This window comes from Paramormyrops kingsleyae, chromosome 13 (genome assembly GCF_048594095.1).
Source record: "Paramormyrops kingsleyae isolate MSU_618 chromosome 13, PKINGS_0.4, whole genome shotgun sequence".
NCBI lineage: Eukaryota > Metazoa > Chordata > Actinopteri > Osteoglossiformes > Mormyridae > Paramormyrops > Paramormyrops kingsleyae.
In genome coordinates, this window is record NC_132809.1 from 11,403,973 (window position 1) to 11,426,171 (window position 22,199).

General features: G+C 41.9%; 1 protein-coding gene and 1 long non-coding RNA gene across 4 annotated transcripts in view; one reads left to right on the forward strand and one right to left on the reverse strand.

Annotated features, from left to right (window-relative positions):
• lsp1a (lymphocyte specific protein 1 a) overlaps window positions 1-19,502 on the forward strand; it is a 35,388-nt gene extending 15,886 nt beyond the window's left edge. For 2 of the 3 annotated variants that reach the window (XM_023842024.2, XM_023842023.2), the window contains 9 exons: window positions 327-467; window positions 2,036-2,077; window positions 2,710-2,753; window positions 5,224-5,305; window positions 6,040-6,180; window positions 8,085-8,183; window positions 9,299-9,391; window positions 9,791-9,896; window positions 18,066-19,502. In XM_023842024.2, the coding sequence (XP_023697792.2) occupies window positions 327-467; window positions 2,036-2,077; window positions 2,710-2,753; window positions 5,224-5,305; window positions 6,040-6,180; window positions 8,085-8,183; window positions 9,299-9,391; window positions 9,791-9,896; window positions 18,066-18,091 (774 nt within the window). In that variant the 3' untranslated portion in view covers window positions 18,092-19,502. The remainder of the gene's footprint in view (window positions 1-326; window positions 468-2,035; window positions 2,078-2,709; window positions 2,754-5,223; window positions 5,306-6,039; window positions 6,181-8,084; window positions 8,184-9,298; window positions 9,392-9,790; window positions 9,897-18,065) is intronic. The other variant, XM_023842025.2, reaches the window with a different exon arrangement.
• Window positions 12,093-21,748, reverse strand: LOC111859400 (uncharacterized). The gene is made up of 3 exons (XR_011982205.1): window positions 21,553-21,748; window positions 21,133-21,179; window positions 12,093-17,352 (listed from the first exon to the last, which is right to left on the reverse strand). It is a non-coding gene; the product is annotated as an uncharacterized lncRNA (long non-coding RNA).
• Between the last annotated feature and the right edge of the window lie 451 nt (window positions 21,749-22,199).

The following is a 22,199-nucleotide window of genomic DNA, read 5'->3' on the forward strand; positions in this document are numbered from 1 at the left end:
TTATCTGCAAGTTTCTGCTTATTTTTCAAGCTGTCAAATGATAAACTTTAGTGCTCACACCATTGTCTATGTCAGTATTTCCCAAGTTTATCCTAAGGGACTACCCCGCCCCCCCCCCCCCCCCCCCCCGACAGTCCACATTCTTGCTCCCGCCCAGCTCTCATGGATAGTCTGGCAGGGAGCTGGGAGGGAGCAAAAATGTGGACCAGCTGTGGGCCCCTGAGCCCCGGATTAGAAAACACTGGCCTGGGCATCTACGTTCCACATGGACAGCATGCTCGCAAACACAAGGACGTGGCCTCACGTGTACGAACACCTGCTAACAGGAGGAGAAGCGACAAATGAAGGAAGATATAGAGAAGAGAAGGATGGAGGCAGCAGAGAGAAGGATGAAGACCCTCAGCATCTCCAGCACCGAAGGGGATGAACCTTTCTGCCCACTGAGTCCAAAGAGCTCCACGGTGAAGGTGAGCCTCTCATCCAGATGCTATTGTCATATTTCATATTAATTCCAGTCTCCTTTTTTGTTTATTTTTCCCTTGTCCTTACTTTTGTCTACGCATGTTTTTGGCCTTTCATTGATTTTTTAAATTTTTTTTTTTTGCATGCAATAACAAATAATCATCAAATTCCTGTATTCCTGTATTCCATCAACATAAGCTTGTTTGGTCAATTTTTTTTCCAGAAAATTTTGCACCCCTGTTTTAATTGGCACTGGTTAGCCAGCCAAGTGTGTGACGGGCCTGTTTTGTTTGAATTGAACTTTGTCCTGTGACATTTTCCTGACGGTCCTTCTGCTCTGTCCTCTGACGAACACTAACTTATGCATGTAGGAGACATTAGCCATACAAACACAAAGTACGGCAAGCTCATTTATGTCAAATCTTGCACGGTTCAGTTTTATAATTTCTTTTAGTATTGTGCAACCAAGAAAAAGTAATACAAGAACTAGTTCCTCTAGTTTTTTTTTGGCTGTCTTTTAATTTTCCCAGTGTACCCACCTTCTCTGTGCAAAACATACTGTAAAATCCCTGGGCCGTCATCCAGCTCGCAAATCTTATTAGACTCAGCTTCATTCATGTCCTCTGTTCCTATTGTCTGAAAGTTCATTGTACGTGGTGGGAGGCACGTTGGTCTGCAATTCCTGCTTTTTCTTGTCTTCTATTATTTTATCTTTTGCTCTGGGTTGTGACACATCCGTTGTTCCTTCTGTTAACTAAAAAAAATGCATGAAGAAATGTTAAAGTGTCGTCCTTCCTGTGTCGACAGCGGGAGGTGTGGTGACCAGAGCCAGGCTTGCGATGTTGTGTGATTCTTTTAATTCTCTTAGCACTCCGAAGGGTCACGGAGGATGGTCTCTGGCACCATATCACTTAAAACATTATATAGTGCCAAGCAGAGGGCTAATTTAAAAATACAGTCCAAACAAATACTTACCCTGGGTTTTTTCCCTTTTCCCAGAGATCACCCTAGTGACCCTTTTTTCCATCATCACCAAACATCACTTAATGGGGTTAATGATTCACCTCTTTCTTCTGACTTCTTGCATATTGTATTCTTTCAGTCATTGTATTCATCATATTCTTTATTATATTCTTTAGTTTTGTAGTATAGCTTTACTTAAGCATGGACAACAGTCTGTTATCCAGATATGACTTCACAATTTATTTCTTGTCTGCTGAATAAACATTTTTTAGTATACTTCTAGTATACTTTTGGTAAAATTAACACACACACACATGCACATACACATACACACAAATATTTACTGTAAATATATAAAAAATTACAACCAGCACAAATGCATTTGCAAATAGCTATACCTTAATAGTAATGCATAATATTTTAATTGACAATTATATATTTAATACAATAATATAATTATAATATATGCATTATAAAATCTGAATTGTGCAGGGTCTGCTTTTCTGCTTAAGTAAAGCTAAATGCAGTGTGGGTTGTGCTCTGTAGTTGAGTCTCGGGCTGCTTTCTGGTCACTAGCGACTTCCTCCCTTCTGCTTATCTGTGATTTCAGAATGAGAGTGAAGAGAGGGTGACAGGAGAACATGCTTGCTCGGTGAGTTGGCAGAATTTTGTTCGGGCAGAATTTTGTGCCAAAAACGGGACGGCCTGCAATGTGGCAACCCGACCAGCCACGTCCCGTATCAAAGGCCAGCTTATTTTCAAATACCTCTGCAGCTAAATCTCTTCTGCTCCCATGGAACCATCAAGCCTGTGTCCCTCAATGCAGTCTATTTTTTCGATAAGGCAAAATGACTGGTAGGGGTTTAATTGCTGCTAAGCCAGGGAACCATGAGGAAGGAGGACATTTTATTTTTTGTTATTTTTTTAATCCTGGGTTCATAATTTTTTGAAGCAATAAATGAATGCTTTGTGTTTAGCATACATTTTGAGAGATGTGAGCAGGAAAGGGTTAAACACGGCCCAGTAACCGCATCGTTTCAGCTATTCCAGCCCTTAATCTCCCTTTAATGGTATATAGGCAGTGTCATGTGAATTATCTCCAGTATTCTACAGGGTGAAAACACAATAGCTGTGCATGGATAAGGATTTTGTATCCCTGCAGGCATGAATTTAGGAATTTGATCAATTGTTAGCGTAGCACCGATTCTATGCTTCTCAATTTTTCCACTGCCATGTTTGATATTATGCTAAACTCATTTAGTGTAACGTTGTTCTGAATTTCAGATTTCGGAGAGGACAGAGTCCCTGAATCGCTCCCTGAAGAAAAGGTATGTTCTTTTTCAGGATTATTCAATCCCCCCCCCCCATTTTATGGACCATTTTCTGTATCTCCTGAAATCCCAGAGATTTCTGGTGTTCAGCTGGAAGAGATGACTCTCCCCTGACCGCATCTGGCTGGATGAGCAGACCATAGACTCAAAAAAGGGTCCTGCATTGTTATTGCGGTGTCTCTTTTGTCTGAGGTGATTTATGAGTTATGTAACTGTAAGCAGATGTCCCAGTTTTCTTTGGTGACTGGTGAGCGATACTGTCTCTGAGGTCTGTAAGCAATTGGTCAGCCGTCTTACAGTGGAAGGAGGTTCAAATTTAAAAGCAATGACAATATGAAACTGGAACTCAAAGGCTAAATTAGTACGAGAAAAGCCATAAAAACTATCCAGTCTGTCATAAGTCAGTCGGATGCCAGGACAGTGAGTGATGACATCATCAGAGGTGCCAGTAACTCACTGTCTGTAGAAGTTAGGAATGTGAAAATAGATGCAGTATAGAGTCTGGCTTCTCCACCAGTTAAGACATGATGGGACAATAACAGACTCCCTGATCCTCTGTTCCACAGAAGGCATGATATCATCTTATTAGTTTACACACCTTTCAATCCACATTTGTCATTGTCTTTGTAGTGAGACACAAAGAAAATGACTTGTGGCCGACATTCATCATATGGTAACAATGTTTTTTTTGTTCCCAATTCCTGTTTATTGGAGCGGCAGTATCATTTATGACTCATGACCGTATTAGCTGCCAAAAGTGCTCAAGGTTTTTGTGTATTTTTTGAAAATACGAATTGGCTGAGATATTTTTGAGTAGGAAGTAGTTTTTCTGGCTCTGATTCCGGTCTGGTATTTGTCGATATGATGGAGTCGACCTCAAATACTCAGTGTTTTAATGGCTGTGTTAGCTTTCATTATTGCTTCGTTAATTTTTAGAGCTATAAATTAATGTCATTCAGTGGCATCAGATACACATTTTGAGGCCTATAGTCAATGTTCCCAGAAGCCCCTGCTTCTCAGGTTAAATGCAGAGGACACATTTCGTTGTTGTGCACTGTGTGCTGTGGTGTGCCTACACTGATCACTGATTACCAAATTCTAAATTCTTAATCCCAGTGGATGTTGACTTTGACAGTGGAAGTTTAAATGTAAGCACACAGATATAGGCTGGAGGACAGACAGCACAGACTCCAGCTACTTGTAAATCGCGAGGCTCATTTATACGGTGGCCGCAGTAATTGTTATGAAACTAAAAGTAATTGCATTTTCTAGGTTAATGTCCCTTTAAAATGAACCTTCTTGAAAAGCATGTACTTAAAACATTGCAAATCAATTATTTTTCATCATAAAAAAAAATCCACCTTCCTTTACCTGGTCAACGTCACAAGTGTAGGTGGGGGGCTGGAGCCTCCCCCAGACAGCACTGGACATGAGGTTGGGCTACACCCTGGGTGGAATGATAATAAAATATATTTATGACAAATTGACACAAACCCTTTAAAACCCTCTTTGAAATGTGCCATTCTGAATTTACACAATAAAACGTAAAGCAACAAGATTTACAGCATCCAGAGTTTCCTTAACCATTTAAACTTTTTATAGCCACAAAATTTAAACATTTCCTGACTGGCTCTAACAAATGTATGGCTGATGCAATTTTATTTCTATGAGCTAAATGATCTTATGAAAAAAAATCTTCCACGAAACGTAGACCTCTATGATGAAATAATTGTTGTAGATAAGATATAAAATGAACTCTCACATAGACACCCCAGTGGGCTGGGTGCACACATACATCTCAAACAGCACTATTTTCGGCCAAACTTTTCTACTTCTGTCCCAATTTGCTTTTCAGAAGCTCCTTCAGAATTATCTGAGATGATTTGTGTCTCCTGAGATAACAGGGAACAGCCGCCATGCTGTCATATCCAGAAGATAATGGTTTCTCATTTTCTTCTGCATACCAAAATCTGTCTGTTTTTGTAATTTTTCTTTTTTATTTTTGTCAAACACTTTTAAGCTCTGGTCAGCTCTGGATAAATTGGCATTTATCTGCTTTTGTCTTAGTAACTCAAACGTATTTGGAACAGTTTTCTAACCTACAGCTTTTCATGATTCGCTTCTTTAATCTGAACTTTCTTTCTGGAGTAATAAAGTATCTTTTTCCCATCTGTCTGTCCGTCTGTCTCTGTCTGTTAAATTTCAGTTTCACATTTGTCTGAAGCCGAAATAGTATCGGCCTTCAGGGAACTGATATTGAATCTGCATTGTCCTAGTGGAAAGTTACAAAAACACAAGATGTTGGTGTCCTGGGGCTGAAAAATCCTCTGGGGATTCCCAAGGAGAGGATTCCATAGTGGCCCCCCACTAGGTCTGGGGGCTAGGGGCAGTTGTTTCTGTTTGGGGGCTGGTGTTTAGATCATGGCTCACATGTGTTTTTTTGGTGTCGGCTTTATTTTGAAAACAGTAACAGCGTTAAGAAGACCCAACCCCCAGTCCTCATCACCAAAATTGATGACAGGCTGGAGCAGTACAGTCACGCCATTGAGGTAATCCTCCAGCTCTGTCTTTTTTGTGCTGTCCTTCCGCTGGCCTTGAACGCCACAGCGGTGGCCCAATTGATAAGATGAATCCTCTTTCTGTATTCCGAATCTGTTGGGACACGTCCCCTTTTGTCCTGTTCTTGAGAACCGTACTCTGCCAGATGAGAAAGCAAACAGTCGCCCCCCTGTCATAGTTCGACGTGTGTTTCTGTGAGGTAAGATGAGACTTCCGTCACGCCTTTCTGTGTATATGATGAACTATTCCGCCCCCAGGGCAGGCTGTGTCATTTCCGTGCCTTCAGGCCGGGGATGATGTGGCCCACACAACGCCCTTGTTAGTGAATTATAAACACACGTCGTGATTCAGGGAGGTTAGGTCACTGAACTGACTACGAGGTCAAGCAGAACACGTTTACCGACATTTCCTGAAAATCCCCATTCCTTATCCTCAAAGGACACAAATAAACACTGTTCCATTATTCCTGCCAGATTTTTTTTTCCTATTTTGCCCCATGTACTGAATTAGTTCTAGAAAGGAAACAATGTCAAATGAATATTCTCCTGTTTTGATCTGATTTATTAATGCTGTAAACCCAACGCGTTATGCTAAATGAGTTTAGCATAATATCAAGAAGGTTTGCACGTTAAAAAAAGGGCTCCATAAGAAAGAATTTGTGTAATCTTTGGTTCTAGGTCATAATGAGATCAATCACCTGTGTAACCCATGCTATGCCTTACAGACCTCCTCCAAGGACCCCAAGGCATCCAAACAGGCTCTGATGGACATCCCAAGCCCCCCGGAGCCCGTAGCCTGCAAGAAAAGCCTTTTTGAAGCTGGGGAGGCCTGGAACCAGAACCCCAACAAATGCGCACCTTTGAAGGCAAGAGTGGAGCGTGCTCTTCCTACCCCGATACGTTCCTGCAGTCTCTTAGGCCTTTCTGTAGGGGCTGCCAATTCCATTCACTACCATTGCTCTGAAGCTGCCTTTTTGAAACACAGAGGAATGCTTTGCAAATTATACAGCTCAATGAGGTCAAAATGTGATGTTCTCAGGTGTCCCAGCTTGGTAAACAGAGGAAATCCAACCACTGTAAAAGACAGAAATGTAATTGTTGCTCTCATCACATGGACTATTGCCCAGCATTGATTAGGAAGGTGCTGCATTCCATCCTAACCATGTGGGAAGTATAACCCAGTATCTGCTTGTTTTTCTCATTTTTTTTTTAAATCTGGGGGTAGAAAAACATGTGGAATCCTGGGATACCAAGTTATCAGGACTGTGACCCCCCCCAATGCTATTTATACTCTTCCATTCCTACCCCCTCCCCCCCCCCCCCAATGGATTTAATTGCCTAATTAATTCCAGCATGCACAGGGTTGCTTGAGGTAAGCAGAATGGCATGAGAACAGCTCATGAGGGAGAGGAGAATAATCCAGGGGCGAGTTCTGGCTGAAACATCTGAGCACCTCATGCCTATATTTATTCTTTTACTGATCCCCACAAACATGTCCTTTTTTTTGACTTATGGAAAGCTTACCAAGGTTCTTGCTATTCTGTTGCTCCCCTACAGGCTGAACATCAGGCCTCCACAACAGACCTCTGACCGTTCACATACGACACTGTGCAAAACTTACGCAACTGAAGGAAATGTTTAAAGCTATTTATCTGAGTAGTAAGCATTAGGAACAGCAAGATTCAAATCACTGGCATCAAAGTTCACGACACGATTGCCCCAGTTAAAAAATTGTGTGCCGAATACAATTGTGCAATTGGATACAATGAACTCAGGATGCAATGTCTCTAACAGCTTTGCAACCTCAAAATCCAATTATTCATTATGAATTATTAATATAGTATTTTTTTTAGTTCATTTATGATTTGCTGTCTGCTTAAGAAGAACCAAAGAAATAAGATCAAACCATCTATACCATAATTTATTGTTTAGCATTATATTCTTTTGCATCGTATCATGTTGAATCACATTGTGTTAGAGCCAACTGTTTTGAATTGGACTGCATCGCAATGGGAACGACTCATGTTGCAGTTGCTTTGTATGTATTGGATTGTTGACAGTGCATTGGGAGGTACATCGCATTGGCCTCACTGAGATGCTCGTCCCTAGTAAGTGCATGTTCAGCGTATTGAGACAACACAAAGAGAACATTGCACACAAGTTCCACACATATGGAGCCACGACAGCTGGTCCCAGAGGCGTGAGGCAGCATTGATTAGCGAAAGTGTGCAAGTGGTCGAGTCAAGAACTACATGGGAGTATTAGATGGCTGCTACAAATACTAGTGTGACTTAAGGAGAGGTTTTTAAGTAGTAATGCTGACACACTTCCATAGACATAATATTATAGTTTTGCACCAACATAAAGGTCATTTAAATGTCATTTTCTTTGGCTGACTAAGACTTTTGCACAGTACCGAATGTGATTTTTATATATGAGTATATTGCATTTTATGTAAGTAAGGTTTGGTATGTAGCTGCACAAACACTGTGTCTGGCTGTGTGTGGCCGCCTCTTCCTTGTAGGTCCCTTTGGTAAATCTGACACAATATCAGTCTTGAGATAGTTCAGTCCCTTTGGGGTCAGGTCTTCCTTTTGTTTGTTTTTCACATTCCTAGAGCAAAGTGCTCTGATTAGCAGCAGAAAAAAAGAAAGGTGCAAATAATTAAGGGCACAAGCAGAAGGACCCCAGTAGGAGTGCGATAAAGGCTTGACGTAAACAGAGAAGTAAAAACTTATCGTCCATCTTGGTCTATCTTGTCACCTGTCAGGATGCTGAGGGCCTGAAGGTGGGCGTGGCCGACCTGATCACCCAATGGGTGAAGGGCAGCGTGGATGGCGGCAATAAGACCTCCCCCTCCAAGTCAAGTGTGAGTCACTGCAGGCTACAAAAGGCTCACAAGACCACTAACATTCTACACACTGATCGACTCTGTCTAAGCAATACAAAGTAAACACAGACATAGTTCCTTAAGAGTTCTCATTTTTGTTACATGAACATGATTAAAATGTAAAAAAAAGAAAAATGTATAGCATTAATATGTTTAATGACATGTTTATCACACAAACCAACCTTTACATTTGCATGTGTAAATGAATAACAAATTACACAGGTGCATAGGCCTGAGGGAAATCTGATAGACACTAAAAAAACAGAATTGGAAGCCTGCAATGTTGTTAAACAATAAGGTTTCTTCACCTCGGATAAGTTGAACGTCTTCCTTATGTTCTCCCTGTTCTGCATCTTCTCCTTCCTCAGTTTACTTATTTCAGCTGTCATCATATCTGCTACTCTCCCTAACCTCTTCCTCCTCTAAGGTAACGGTAACCCGCTGTCTTTCTCCCCCTCCTTACGTTTTTAATGTGCGGAGCTGTTCATACTTATCTTTCTGACACCTTGGGAGTTTATTACTCTGCTGGAAATCATAGGAAACCCCAGGTTCCCATGTTTTGCCGCAGATAGCCTTGTGCGTGTAGCGTGTAGCGTTTGTACCCATGCAAGGTTCTGTGCCCCTCGGTTCTTCCTCCTCTTTAAACGTGTCTGAAAGCTATTTCCAGGTGTATTTCTGTTGCTGTTATGTGGTGAGACAGATGGTTTCCTCTCCTTTTGGTTTTACAGTGATGTCTAATATTGAGTGGCTGTCTGTGGGCAGAATGGAAAAGAAGGTTTCTCCTCAAAGCGTGTTATGTTCCTAAAAAAAAAAAAAGAGGCAAAGAAAAAATACGGGGGGGAGAAGGGTCTGTCCTCGGGTGCACGTCCCACTTTTATAGCTCTTGGAGTCGGAGCCAACAATTTACACTGGACTTATTGTTAGTTCTGAACTCGTGTGGGGGAGAAACCAGATAGTGTCTGATGCGACTTCCTATAACAAATACTGACCCCTAGTGGTCAACACGATGTTTTTCAGAAGGTGTGCACACCAAGTCTTATTCCACATGCGGGTTCTTGTCCAGGTTTTCACGGCTACCATCCGGGTTCTTTCAGGATATTAAAGCTGGAGATGTGCTGCACAAGAAGAACATATGGGAGACCATAGGAGACGCCTCCTCTGCCGGAAGACCGGGGTCTGGGGCCAAAGTAAGTGGCGTCGCCATCGTTGGGGCTTGAGCGAATTCTGCAGCCAGTGGGAGGAGCCGACAGCTGACACTGTGATGAATTCCACCACGTGAATCAAGGCATGTGAATGGTCACCTGCCCAGACTCAGCAGAGATGAAGGACGTTTCACATTACTGTGGCGCAGGTGGGGGGGCCACAAGGGGGGGGGGGGGATCAGAGCTCCTTCATACCCTATTCATTACTGCAGGAGAAGAATAACCCATAGAACCTGGCTGTCAGCTGTCACCTACATCCCCAAATGAGAATATGAAATTACACGACAGTATGAAAGTCGCAGTAGAGAGTGTTCACACATTAATGATTTGGTAAAATGTTGTAAATGCAGTTGTTCGTGTGGTAATTGTTTTCTTGTATTTTAGACAACGCCCTCTGGAAAACGATACAAATTTATTGTGACAGGCCACGGAAAATATGAGAAGGTTCCTGTAGACGATATTGAGAATGATTACGCAAATGGAAATTCAGGTAAGATGTCAAACACTAGACATTTCCACATAATTACCACATATACTGTATGTTCGGTGTTATTTTCCAGATTTCCCTTACAAACAAGAAATAATAAAAGACTTTGGGGTTTTAATTCAGATATCTGCTGAGTATTAAGAACTGTGATACTCAGCGTAATGGATTACTGACATGGTTTGTTATTTTCTCTGGTTACCTAGTCCCTTCACTTTGCCTATAGTTAACCAGGGCCCTGGGCAAAGGCTGCTAGTTAGCGTTCCCTCTCCCTACCTGTCTGTTGGGTGCTGCAGAGGGTATTAGGTATGGAGACCCATCTACAATAATTAACGACAATTAGGCAATTTGTACCAGTTTGTAAATATGTGAGGCTGTTTAATCTATAAAAAGTTCCCAGGCCTTTGCAATTTTTTGCTTGTTTATCGGGCATCGTGCCAATCACAGACCATGTCTGTGTGCACTTAGGTAACACTGTTACCTCACACATGCAGTGTTCCTGCATTTTTCTGCTGTATTTTACAAGATTTTAAGGTGGCTGACAAAATGTTTCTTTAAGAAAAATAGAAAATCGAGATTTTTTTACCTATCATTTACGACTATAGTTTAGTGGGCGAGGCTTTCATTATAATTTGCATGCAACTTGATAGGAATGAACATGTTTGTCATGAACAAGTTGGGTGACGGATACAGCAGATGACTGAGGTAACCTAATGCTCAGATCCAGCAGGGAGCTATTCCCTTTGCCTCAGCTGTCTCTGGCCTTGCTGCCCACTCCAAGATGCCTTCCTTATACGCTGTGCCCTTGTCTGGACATTTCAGGTCCAGAAAATAAAAATCCAGACCCAAGATTTTGTTTCACCCAACCAGTTGAGTATAACAAGTCACAGTCACAGAGAACTGATCTGGTTGGTTGAAGCAAAATCTTGGACTGGATTTTAGCTTTCTGGACCTGAAATGTCCACCTCTGGACACGGGCAGGCAGAGTTTCTGTCATATGGGAGTCCCAGTGTCACCACAGCGTGTACAGTGTGCGTGGTCACTGTCACTTCTCTGATCCTATGGCTTCACACGCATGACACTCTGCCAGGTGGCAAAACTCCACGGTTATGAGTATGTCACAGAAGTAGTGAGCGGGCAGGGATGTAAAATGACTCCAAATTACTGGTTACTAAATTAAGCTAAGCTCCGAGGCCCAGTGCCCCAGCTCAAAATACAGTGTAACCACACCCTGTCACTTTCTCAGTGCAAAGACTATAGCACATCAGGAAGGTCAAAAGGCACCATCACTCTTCGTTAAGAGCTGCAAGGAATTACACATCCATCCATCCATCCATCTTCTAGCTGTTTATCCTGGTCAGGGTGACGGGGAAGTAACGACACAGCTGTTAATTTATTACTTTTAGAAATTCTTAGGGACCACAGCTAGTCAGCTAATAACTTTACATTTATAAATAACAGCATAAAGTTAGTAAATGTGCTGAAACAAAATTATACTTCTGGGAAAGTTTCTATATTTCTGGGGTATAGATGAATTACATTTGTTTCATTGTGCTTTTTTCAACTGCTTTTGGAATGTCAATGAATAGTTCTTGCAAAATAGAAAAGCGTTCCTACGGATACTTCATTTATCATACAGGAGTCGTACTTGTGGTGCTTAATATTCCGTTTGATAATGTGCTTTCTACACCTTTTTGCATGTATCTTTCATACTGATGTTTTGATTTGAATTAGTCAAAATTAATTTGCTGGGCTTTCATCGCAGCCAGGGGCGGTACCAGGGAGGGGCTTGGGGGGGGCTGTAGTTACTCCTATGACAGCCACAGCACCCCATTAGGACCCCCAAGAAATTTCTGGAGTTTGTTTAGAATTTTTTTTTATCTGAAATGATTAAATACTGTAATTTAATATGTGCTTAACACTGAATGTCACTGTAACAGTTGTGGAGTACCTAACCCTAACCCTAACCCTGTGTATGTGTTGCACATTTGTGTATGTCTGTTGGGGGTGTTGCAGTAGAGTAGTGGTAGCCAGCACATTAAGGGTAATCCTCAAATTTCAGAGCGGAAAAGTCAAGCAAGCACCATAGCACTGGCAAAAAACACTTATCTGGAAAGCCCACCCACTGTCACTTGATCATGGTGCATTTCGTTGTTCATCATTAGCCCAAGCCTCTTGTAGAAAGAAGGCCTGTTGAAGACATTGTCAACCGGACATTGTAGTACTGCTTTATTTCGCATTTTGATGTCCTGAAAACAAAGACTCATACAGGAACTTGCAATGACATTGTCTTCGTTGCACATAGATCCATTCTTCCATTCTTTCCATCGCCCGCTCTCCATGTCTGTCTGCCTTCTCTCTAGTCCTTCCCCACACAATGAGTTTTCAACTCTGCATCAAAGCTATCCCTCTGAAAACCACATTTCTTCACGCCTAACCTGCGTTGTGTTTCTGTACTCGTAATAGCTGCCCATATTCTTTTATTTTTATTTACTATAGGAACTTAGCAGACACAATTACTCTGAAGCAGCTGAAATTTAAAAAATGTATACGTCTGGTTAATATGCATGGAAACAATTTGCTCATAGTCCCCCCCTGCCCCCCTCCCACCACCTCCTACTATCACAGCTGTGGCTCAGAACTCTGAGATTGTTTCCTATTTAAGAAGCACCATATTACTGGAAAATGTATAGAAGAGAAAAAAACACAAATACTGAATTTGACTAAACGCCCTTCACAAAAAAAGCATATGACTGTTTTTCAGACAAAACCACAATTTGTTATTTATGAAAAAAAAATCTTTGTTCCTGTTTATTTTTTTTTATTTTTTTTGGTTTTACCAAAATGTCAATATTTCTTGGTTTAATAAAAACCATATCGACTATTTGGCATGAAAGATTATTGAGTTTATCAGAAGACAGTGGGAAAATCCTTTCATGCACCACAAGCTCATATTCTGTCATATCAGAAGTTATGGCTGGTCAGCTTTGATCTACTTGAAACTATTCATAGTGCAGAGAAAACCAATAGTTTAACAGAAATTATATAATTTAATGGCTCAGCATGTTGATTTAGCCTCTTAATTTCTCCATTTTCTTTAACTCATCCATCAAAACACTCTCACGTCAGAGAGCATCTCCAGAACATTATGACATTTCGATATGTAAGAACATGTGCTTTCTTAGTGCTATAAATGCTGGAGCAGCTCAACACGGCGAGGGTTTACAGTCTGAAGAACCCAACAGTTGCATGACCATGCTAGTTATCTAGAAGTGTACCATGAAATACAGCCGTGGAAAAAGTTAAGAGACCATTCTTTATTTTTAAACAAATCTGCATTTTTAAATCCTGGTTTAATCATAGTTCTGCTGGCAGAAGGTTACGCTGAGCAGCAGGTTGCTGCTAGGTTCAAAATTTCTAACAAGTACACAAGAAGAAACTGAAGCAGGAGACACCGGGAACGACCAGAAGCCAGCCAGGTTAAGGGCGGAAGCGACATTCTAATGCCAGAGATGACCATTAACTTATCTGACAGTTTCTCATGAATCGTAGGATGACATCAAGTGACCTTCAAAAGGAATGGGAAATGTTAAGTGCAGGTGTTAAGTGCACTGCTGCTGGACATATCAGGCTCAGAAGCAGGACTGAAGTCTAATGAAACAAGAAAGAAGCCTTTTGTTAATGGGAAATAGAGAAGAACCAGGCTGCAGTTTGCAAAAAAATATATATTTTTGTTTCACAGACACACCCAGAAATTAAGAAATGAGTCAAACAAAAAATTGTCCTGCGATCTCTTAATTTTTTCCACGGGTGTATATGGGGAGAAATCGCAAATTGTGACAATTTGCAATATGCAATTATAGCAATGATGATATTATCATTGGTTATTTATCAGCTTATATGTATAATTTTTATTTATTTAACAAGGATTGATCAGGAGAAGGGAGAACGCTAACATAAGCTAACAGCATAAGCACCACCCCCCCACCACCATCAATCAAGCCTCTGTGCTTTTTGAAGCATTGAATCCTTTCGCGGTTCTGTTAAAATCTTTCGGGTCCTCATCTTGATTCTTGCGACCTATCAGCCCCAACTCAAACACTGTCAATATTTTTGTGGTGGGCCTCGAAGCAGCTTCCTTCAGTTTTCTAGCGTTGAACTGCGGGCTGTAGAGGAGCAGTGGTAAGCGAAACACAAATGACGGAATCTCTTCTGTGTTCCTTGCTGTTTTTTCTTCTTCACTCTTGTTGGCATTTATCTGCTGCAAGATATTCTCTTGGGTGGAAAACATCTGGAAGAGGACAGCATCCCACATCTTCATGGCCCTGGGGGAATCTTTGCCCCTCATCTCACCCTGACTCCCAGATTCTAAACCAGGCTCAGTGGGCTTTTTCTGCCCATCTGTCTTCTCCTCCTGGTCAACATCTTTCTTGGACTCAGACTCTGGTTCTGGAAACTTTGGCTCTTCGGGCTCAACGACCATGTGTTTCTTGAGCCTAGACCAAGCGCTGACCTTGGATTTTAAGCCCTTTGTTTTTGGCATTGTTTTCGGAAAACCTTCTCCCTCTGGTAGTGATTTGTCTCCTGTTCCACTCTTCCCCTTAGACGATAGTATGACTGAAGTCATATGCTCTTTGAGACCTTTTATTTCTGAAGCTGTAACCTCACTGTTAGCTGAGTCAGTTTGCATCGCTTCGCCACCCATTTGATCAGGAGGCCTAATTCCACCATCACTTAGAGCTGGTGCAATAATTTGGTGAGAAGAGGTAGGCAAATTAATTGCAATGGCCTCCGTTTTGTCAGCAGGTGTTTTGAGTATGAGTGCCTCCTCTGACTGTGGTGTTTGTTTTACGCTATTAAGCACAGCCACAACTTGGTTGGTCAGTACCTTGGCACTACTTATGTGCTTGGCAGGACTTTTAACCCCAGTAAGTGGGTGTGGCGGGGTGCTTTTCTCATTTGCATGAAACACAGAAGGACCATCTTGTAATGATTTTTTTGTAGATGCGTTCAGTGCTTTTAGTTTTGAAGATGGTGTTTCTACTAAAGTAGAGTCTGGAATCTCCTGTGTTTCAGAAATATCTGTTGTTATTTTTGGAGCCTCATATGTTGGTGTTTTTGCTCTTTGGGTCTCCATAGGGATTGTTGCTATTGATGGTTCTATGGTTGATGTTTCAACCTTTTGAGTTTCTCGAGTAGGTGTTTTAACTCTCTTTACTCCAAACGTGTGAACTTTAGATTTTTCTTCATCAGATAGCTTTGTTGGAATTTCTTCTGCCTCAACTGTTGTTCTCACTTCATTGGAAGTGGTTTTTGGTCTTGGGACTGAATTTTCCATCCCATGAACTTGCGTTACTGATACTTCACTGCCCACTGATATTTCTGGTTCTTTAGAAGCTACCTGAGGCTTTGTGACTTCGGGCAAGGTAGGTGCTACTGTAGGTGCTACTTTAGATATGTTTGGGTCATATGTTGGGGTCTTGGACCTAGAAATTCCAGAATCTGGTGTATCACTCTGGATACCACCATAACCAATAGGTGCAGCTGGAGTGAGTCCATAATATTTTGATTTGTTTTTAGGTTTTAGGGCCTCATATGTTGGTGTCTTAGGTCTCTGATACCCAAATTGAGATGTTTTAGGCTTAGATGTTTTGTATGTGGGAGTTTGGTATCCATTTGGAAGAGATGTGGGCTTAGGAGCTTCATATGTAGGAGTTTTTGGTCTTTGGTACACGGTGGAAAGAGCTGTGTACTTAGAAGTCTCATTTGGTGTTTCAGCAGGAGTGTCATCCTTTGCTGGTGTTTCTGCAGATTCAGATGAAAGAGATTGTTTAAGACTTTCAGGCTCAGCTGGAGTCTCAACAGAATTTGGCACTTTGAGTGTCTGTGGGTCCTTTCTGACTGTGGAGTCGTGAGCATCTCCTGATGTGGTTGTAACAGTGAAAGTTGCAAATAAAAGTGGGTTGACCCTTGGTTTTTCAAAAACAGGTGTTTTTGCTCGAGGGGTTTGGTATGAAGGTGTTTTGGGTCGTCTTGCCACAGAAATCTCACGTGTTGGTGTTGTACCTTTGTTCTCTTCAGCAATGGATGCAACAATTTTCTTGATTTCAGATGTAGGGGTTGCACCTCTCTTTACTTCAGATGTTGGTGTAATACCCCTGCTCACTTCAGATATAGGTGTGGTACCTCTCCTGATTTCAGATGTAGGGGTTGCACCTCTCTTTACTTCAGATGTTGGTGTAATACCCCTGCTCACTTCAGATATAGGTGTGGTACCTCTCCTGATTTCAGATGTAGGGGTTGCACCTCTCTTTATATCAGATGTTGGTGTAATACCTCTGCTCACTTCAGATATAGGTGTGGTACCTCTCCTGATTTCAGATGTAGGGGTTGCACCTCTCTTTACTTCAGATGTTGGTGTAATGCCTCTGCTCACTTCAGATATAGGTGTGGTACCTCTCCTGATTTCAGATGTAGGGGTTGTACCTGTCTTTATATCAGATGTTGGTGTAATACTTCTGCTCACTTCAGATATAGGTGTGGTACCTCTCCTGATTTCAGATGTAGGGGTTACACCTCTCTTCATATCAGATGTTGGTGTAATACCTCTGCTCACTTCAGATATAGGTGTGGTAACTCTCCTGATTTCAGATGTAGGTGTTGCCACTCTCTTTACCTCAAATGTAGGTGTTTTACTCCTGGGTGTTGTTGTTCCATAATGAAATGTCTTCACCCCTGAACTCTCATAGAAAGGTGACTTTGACCTCTCTTGAAATGGAGATTTAGCTGTATACATTGTTATTTGGGGGACATCAAACATGGGTTTTTTGGATTTGGGAGCCTCAGTGATAATTATCTGTAGACTGTGCTTTCCATGAATTGTCCTTCCCTGACTTGAAACATGGGATATTGAGGGCACTGTAGCTGGGTCTGATCTCGTAATTAGTAATGATGGCATGACTGCCTGCTCAGGAAGCTGAGCTGCAGCTGGAGTTTGTGATGTTGATGATTGTGATGGGGTGTATGTATACAGTGAGGCCACTAGCTGGGGACTGGTGCAGACTGAAGCTGTGTAGGTCTGTGGGGAAATCCTAGCTGTTTTCCCATAATTTCGGTGTACTGGGTAAGGTGACGCAGTGTGTTGATAGAGGGGTCTGATGAAGAACCTGGGCTGCACAGTACTTCCATAGATCGGGGTCTCTGGTGTCCTGGGTGGGGTTGAGGGGTCACTCTTCTCAAGGTCAGGACTGGCCTCACTCACAGGAGAGAGGCTGGAGCGATAGGGCGCAGGTGCCTGTGTGGCCGGCGGAGCAGCCTTCTTCTTGGCTGTTCTCTTGAGTAACTTCTGCAGCCGGACGTTGTCCTTTCCTGGCTTTGGGAGCAGGGGTGGTGGGTACTGCTGGGAGAGCAGGCCTGGTTGAGGAGTACTTCCATAACTGGCAGCCATCAGAATATATTCCCCCTGAAACATCAGAAGAAAGAGAGCAAAATTCTTAGATTTTTTTTATTGAAAAATCTGAACTTCCTTTTTCGCATGACATTTCTCATTGTTTTGCTGCTATTTACCTACTCTTTTATGTTAATACTTAAATCTACATCGATAAGTAACAAATATTACAAGTGAGAGACCCATGTTTACATCAGAACTTATAAAATGATTTCAAAACAGTTTGTGTGTCAAAATGAGCTTTGTTAAGAATGAGCAACATTAATGATGAAACCTTATAAGCAGAAGTGGACAGTTCAGGTCCAGAAAGTAAAAAACTAGACCAAGATTTTGTTTCAACCAACCAGTTGAGTATAAGGAGTCACAGTCACAGAGTACTCAGCTGGTTGGTTGGAACAAAATCTTGGTCTGGATTTTTACTTTCTGTACTTAATCTATCCTCTTCTGCTAATAAGAATGAATACTGCAATAATATACCATCACCTGGCATTCCCCAGTAAAACCCGAATAGAAATGGATACCCTATGTCCTGTTCTTGCTAATCTACGCTACATTTTAGGCATATATTTGCATTCAGCTATGTGCTGCCAGGAATTCAAAGAGCAACTTAAAAAAGAATGCTTTGTATTTTAGTATAATCGAACATTTGCTTTGGTATTCTGCATGTTTAAAACATCAGCCTCTTTCATATGACAAAATGACTGATAGCATGTGGTTTGGTGTTACAGGTGCGCTGTTCCAGGGGGAGTTCTGAAGTGGAGATGTGTGCAGTTCTGACCAGACGACGACTTAACTTATGTTGTTTACTGATTTGGACTCTTTACCGCTGATGCGGTTAGCAGCATCATCGACCACCTCTGGATGATTCCGGCGGTAGTAATGTTTCGTGTTTTTGTGCTCTGTGTTTCTGCCGAGAACTTGCTAAAGCTTGCCTTAAAAACAAAACCTGTCATTCCCACAATATCAAATCCCCATTACATTGTTTTCAATCGGAATATATGTTTAGTGAACAAGTTTAGGAGGTTTTGTGTATATATACGTACGAATTACATGTATAATTACTGTGCAAATCATTCCGCTGGTATTTTTTTTGGAAATTTAAATGTGTCGGGCCAAATGGATTTATACAGGAATGACATTGTGCCTTCTTTCAATTTATGTTTGATTTTTGCAAACCGAAATAATTAGTGAACATCAGATGCTCGTTAACTTTGAAGCAGGGAGTATATTCAGTGACAAAAGTGTTGGCCATTGAGATTCATATTGTTTCATTTATATACTTGGTCAACATATCACTGACATACAGATGTCAGCCAGACCCCATCACCACCCACATTTGGCACAGAAAAAGCCTCGTGAAAGAGCCTGTAACTCAGCCGCTTGCGTTTACCGTGCTTATAAACCAGCACTATTTATACACTGTAATAGATATGCTACCCAGTACAACATTCACCCCTTAGAGCTCCTGAATGCTGATCCCATTGCTCCCAGAGTATTCTAGGAGTGCTTATTCAGTGGTTATAATGGGGCTGTGGAGGGGGCAGCTTCCTCTGGGCTGCAGCGGTCCACACCGAGCGAGCGGTCACATGCACAGCAGCGTAATCTCCCTTTTGAGTGTGCGGGGTTAATGGATTTGTGTGCGAAACAGAGTCCCACTCTGGCTTCGTGCTCAACCCCAGCCAGAGTAATTAAGTAAGTATTAAGTGATGCCTCATTTTCAGAGACCATGGGTATCAGCTGTAGTTCCCTTTTAGCGTGTATATCATGATGCCACTTCTGCTCAAAGCTCCACACTGGATTTTACTTTAATCTAAAACATTTGTAAGCCGTTTATATACTGAATCTTATGTTGAATTTATGCTGCAGTTGAATTTCATTTTGCAATGCTTTGGAAATGGCTCCATATTTGTCCAGAGATGTACTGACTCTTTACTGAATATCAATCTTGCTCTGTTTGTATTCTGTTACTTTTTTGAAACTATCATTTATTGTGTGTTCATTTTGGTAGACCTACTTGATACAGTCTGTTCACATCAGTTTCTTTCTTGACAATAACTTCCTCTGATGTTCACCAACTTCTATCATAATTACTGCACATCTTTTGACACCAGCTGTCCAATTTGTACTCTCCTGTTCCCAAAATAAAACATCTTAGATACACTGAACTTGCATTTGTATTCCATTCTTGTTTCATTGCCTATCTGCCTGGTGCAGCCAGTGTTCAAGAAACCTCTGCTTAAGGCTTCTGTATTAATTCTTTGGCACCTTCCCTCTGAAGCCGGCATATTTCCATCAGCTGCTACTATGATCTGCCCAAGAGCAAACTTTAGCACCAGGGTGGAAATCGAGGAGGGTGATTAAGTGTAACAGCCCTCGGCACGCTGTGGCTGCCTTGGGGCCGATGACAGGATGTTCCTTGGCCTACTTTTGGTCACAGTGGACAAAACAAGCCAATCAGTTGCTTTACAGAGAGCAGCAAGGCCATAACATTGTTCCCTTGTCCCCTTGTGAAGCTCCCAGCCCTTGACCGCATTGTTCTATTGTGATATGTATATTGTCACGTTTATTATATTTTATCTCCTCGCAAGGTCACACTACAGACATATTTAAAAAACAATATAAAATACAATAAATATGACAATAGGGCAACCAGGTGACATTGCATGGAGCCTTTTAATTCAAAATTTGAAAGAGTTGAAAATAAAACCAGTCAAGTATATATTTGTGGTGATAGTAACAATTAATCAGTTCAAGGCAGATAATTCAATTAAGTTTATTTGTATATAATATCCTTCAAATTAATTACCCATTGCACTTAATCAAAGTGTAACAAAATAATGATTAGCAAAAGCTATAGAGCGCTAAGTGTTGCTATAATTTCATAATTTATACATTCGTATTTTAGAATTCATTTTTTACATATTAGTTTCTGGTATTTATTTAGCTACCACTTCCTGACAGTCCACAATAATAAATATTCTCATGCACAGCATAGCCAAGGTAGCTGCAAAGGATACACTGTTTGATGGCAAAACCACAGGCCTTTGAAGTCTCAATGGCAAACTGTATAATTACATCAATTGTACTGCAACCTCTGAATCATTGCAGCCTTTCAGTAGAAAGAAAAGTCAATGTCTGGCAGCTGACCTGCAGCCCACTGGGCCGCATCAGTGTTAATTAAGGATGAAAGTGGTCCCACGTCCAAATTAAGAATGAAAAAAATATCTATGAAGTCCAGCCATTTTGTAAACAATCACTTTCCATTGATGCTGACAGCTATGCAAGAATACAAATAAATAGTAACCCTGAATACCACATATTTACCCCACAGGCTCAAAATGTAAAATGACGAACTAGTATTGACACCCGAGGCTAAGTGCTTCTCTCAAGCGCATCCAGGAAACATCTGACCTCCTGTCCCCCTTCATTCACCCGGCATCCCGCTAATTGCCACCTTTCCTCCACCTTTTCAAGTGGAGGCCCAGCCGGAAGGCAGCCAGCAGCAGCAGACAGCAGGCCCACCGCCTGAAACGTGAGCCCCTCCATTTAAGGCGCTGGTGGGGTAGACATTTGGGAGGCCACCAGAGACGCGATTTCAGAAGAGGACAGGGTACTCATAGACAGCCAGTGCCAGCACAATCTACACAATGCCTTCGGACGCATCGCCGTTCCACAAAAAACAATTACTCCAGTTGCAGACCCGTAGGGCTCGTGCGACAGTCCAATAGGATTAGCAGAGCTGAGTAATAATAATAATAATAATAATTAATAAATAAGTGGTTTCAAGAAACTTACCAGGAGGTGTTTATTGCAGGCGACAAACTCACACTGGACTAAAAACCCTTCAAAGTGGGGAAAAAAGAGAAAAACTAACTGCAAGTGTAATTCTGTGGGGGATAAAACAAGTAAAAACCTTAAAATGTTTTGGTGAGTTTTTTTTTGACAATTAAGATGATTACTGTCTAATATCAAACATTCAAAGCTCAGATAATCGCTACAGCCATGCTACATTTTGACTTTAATGTTGGTTTAGTTTGGCCTTTCAGTCTTTTGCACGCCGAATGGTCAAACGTTTTAGCCCCAGTGGGGGGGTTAAAGCCCACATCAGGGACCAACCCCGACACCTGCCCCCCGGGGGGCTGCACCGCCGGACCTCAGTCAACGCGTCGCTGCAAACCGGCGAGAGTAGAAAATGCGGATTCGAGTGCCGTTTACCTGTGTGAGTGCCGGTTAGGGGGCTACTGGCTGCCGCCTGCAAGTCCCAGCCTGGAGTGTCAGACGGAGAGACTCATCTTGTCCCCAGCTGTGCCCTTCCTCACATGGACGGTACGGCCTCCATGCCACGCTAAAAATATAACAGACGGTCCCCTAGCGGAACAGACATGTTCCGCTAGGGGACCGTCTGCTAGGTAGGAGGCGAACGGAGCACCTTAGATGCCCCCCCCCCCACCGTTGTCATGCAGCTTGCGAGGCATTGATTTATACATTTACATAGCGCCCCCTGCAGGTAGCTATGTAGCTGTTCCTTATTTGAAGTTTACTAGATCTAGACTGAAACGGAGCCCTGTCCATCTCCACAGACCACTAAAGTGGGTGTGTCTGCTGTTACTGATCTAGTAACGTTGTTGTACATTGTACTGGGATTTAATAAGCTACAAAAGCAACCCAAATTAAACAGTTATACACCTTACACATATTCAAGTCGAAATTACTTGTACTTGGCTTAATCAGTTCATAGTCATAAAGTCATTCATCTTCACGTCCTGATCAAGTTTTCTTCCTACGCTGGACAACTAGCTATTCTGTTTATGTCATAAATACACTGTCGTCATAGTTGTGCTGCGGTTTGAAAACAGCACATT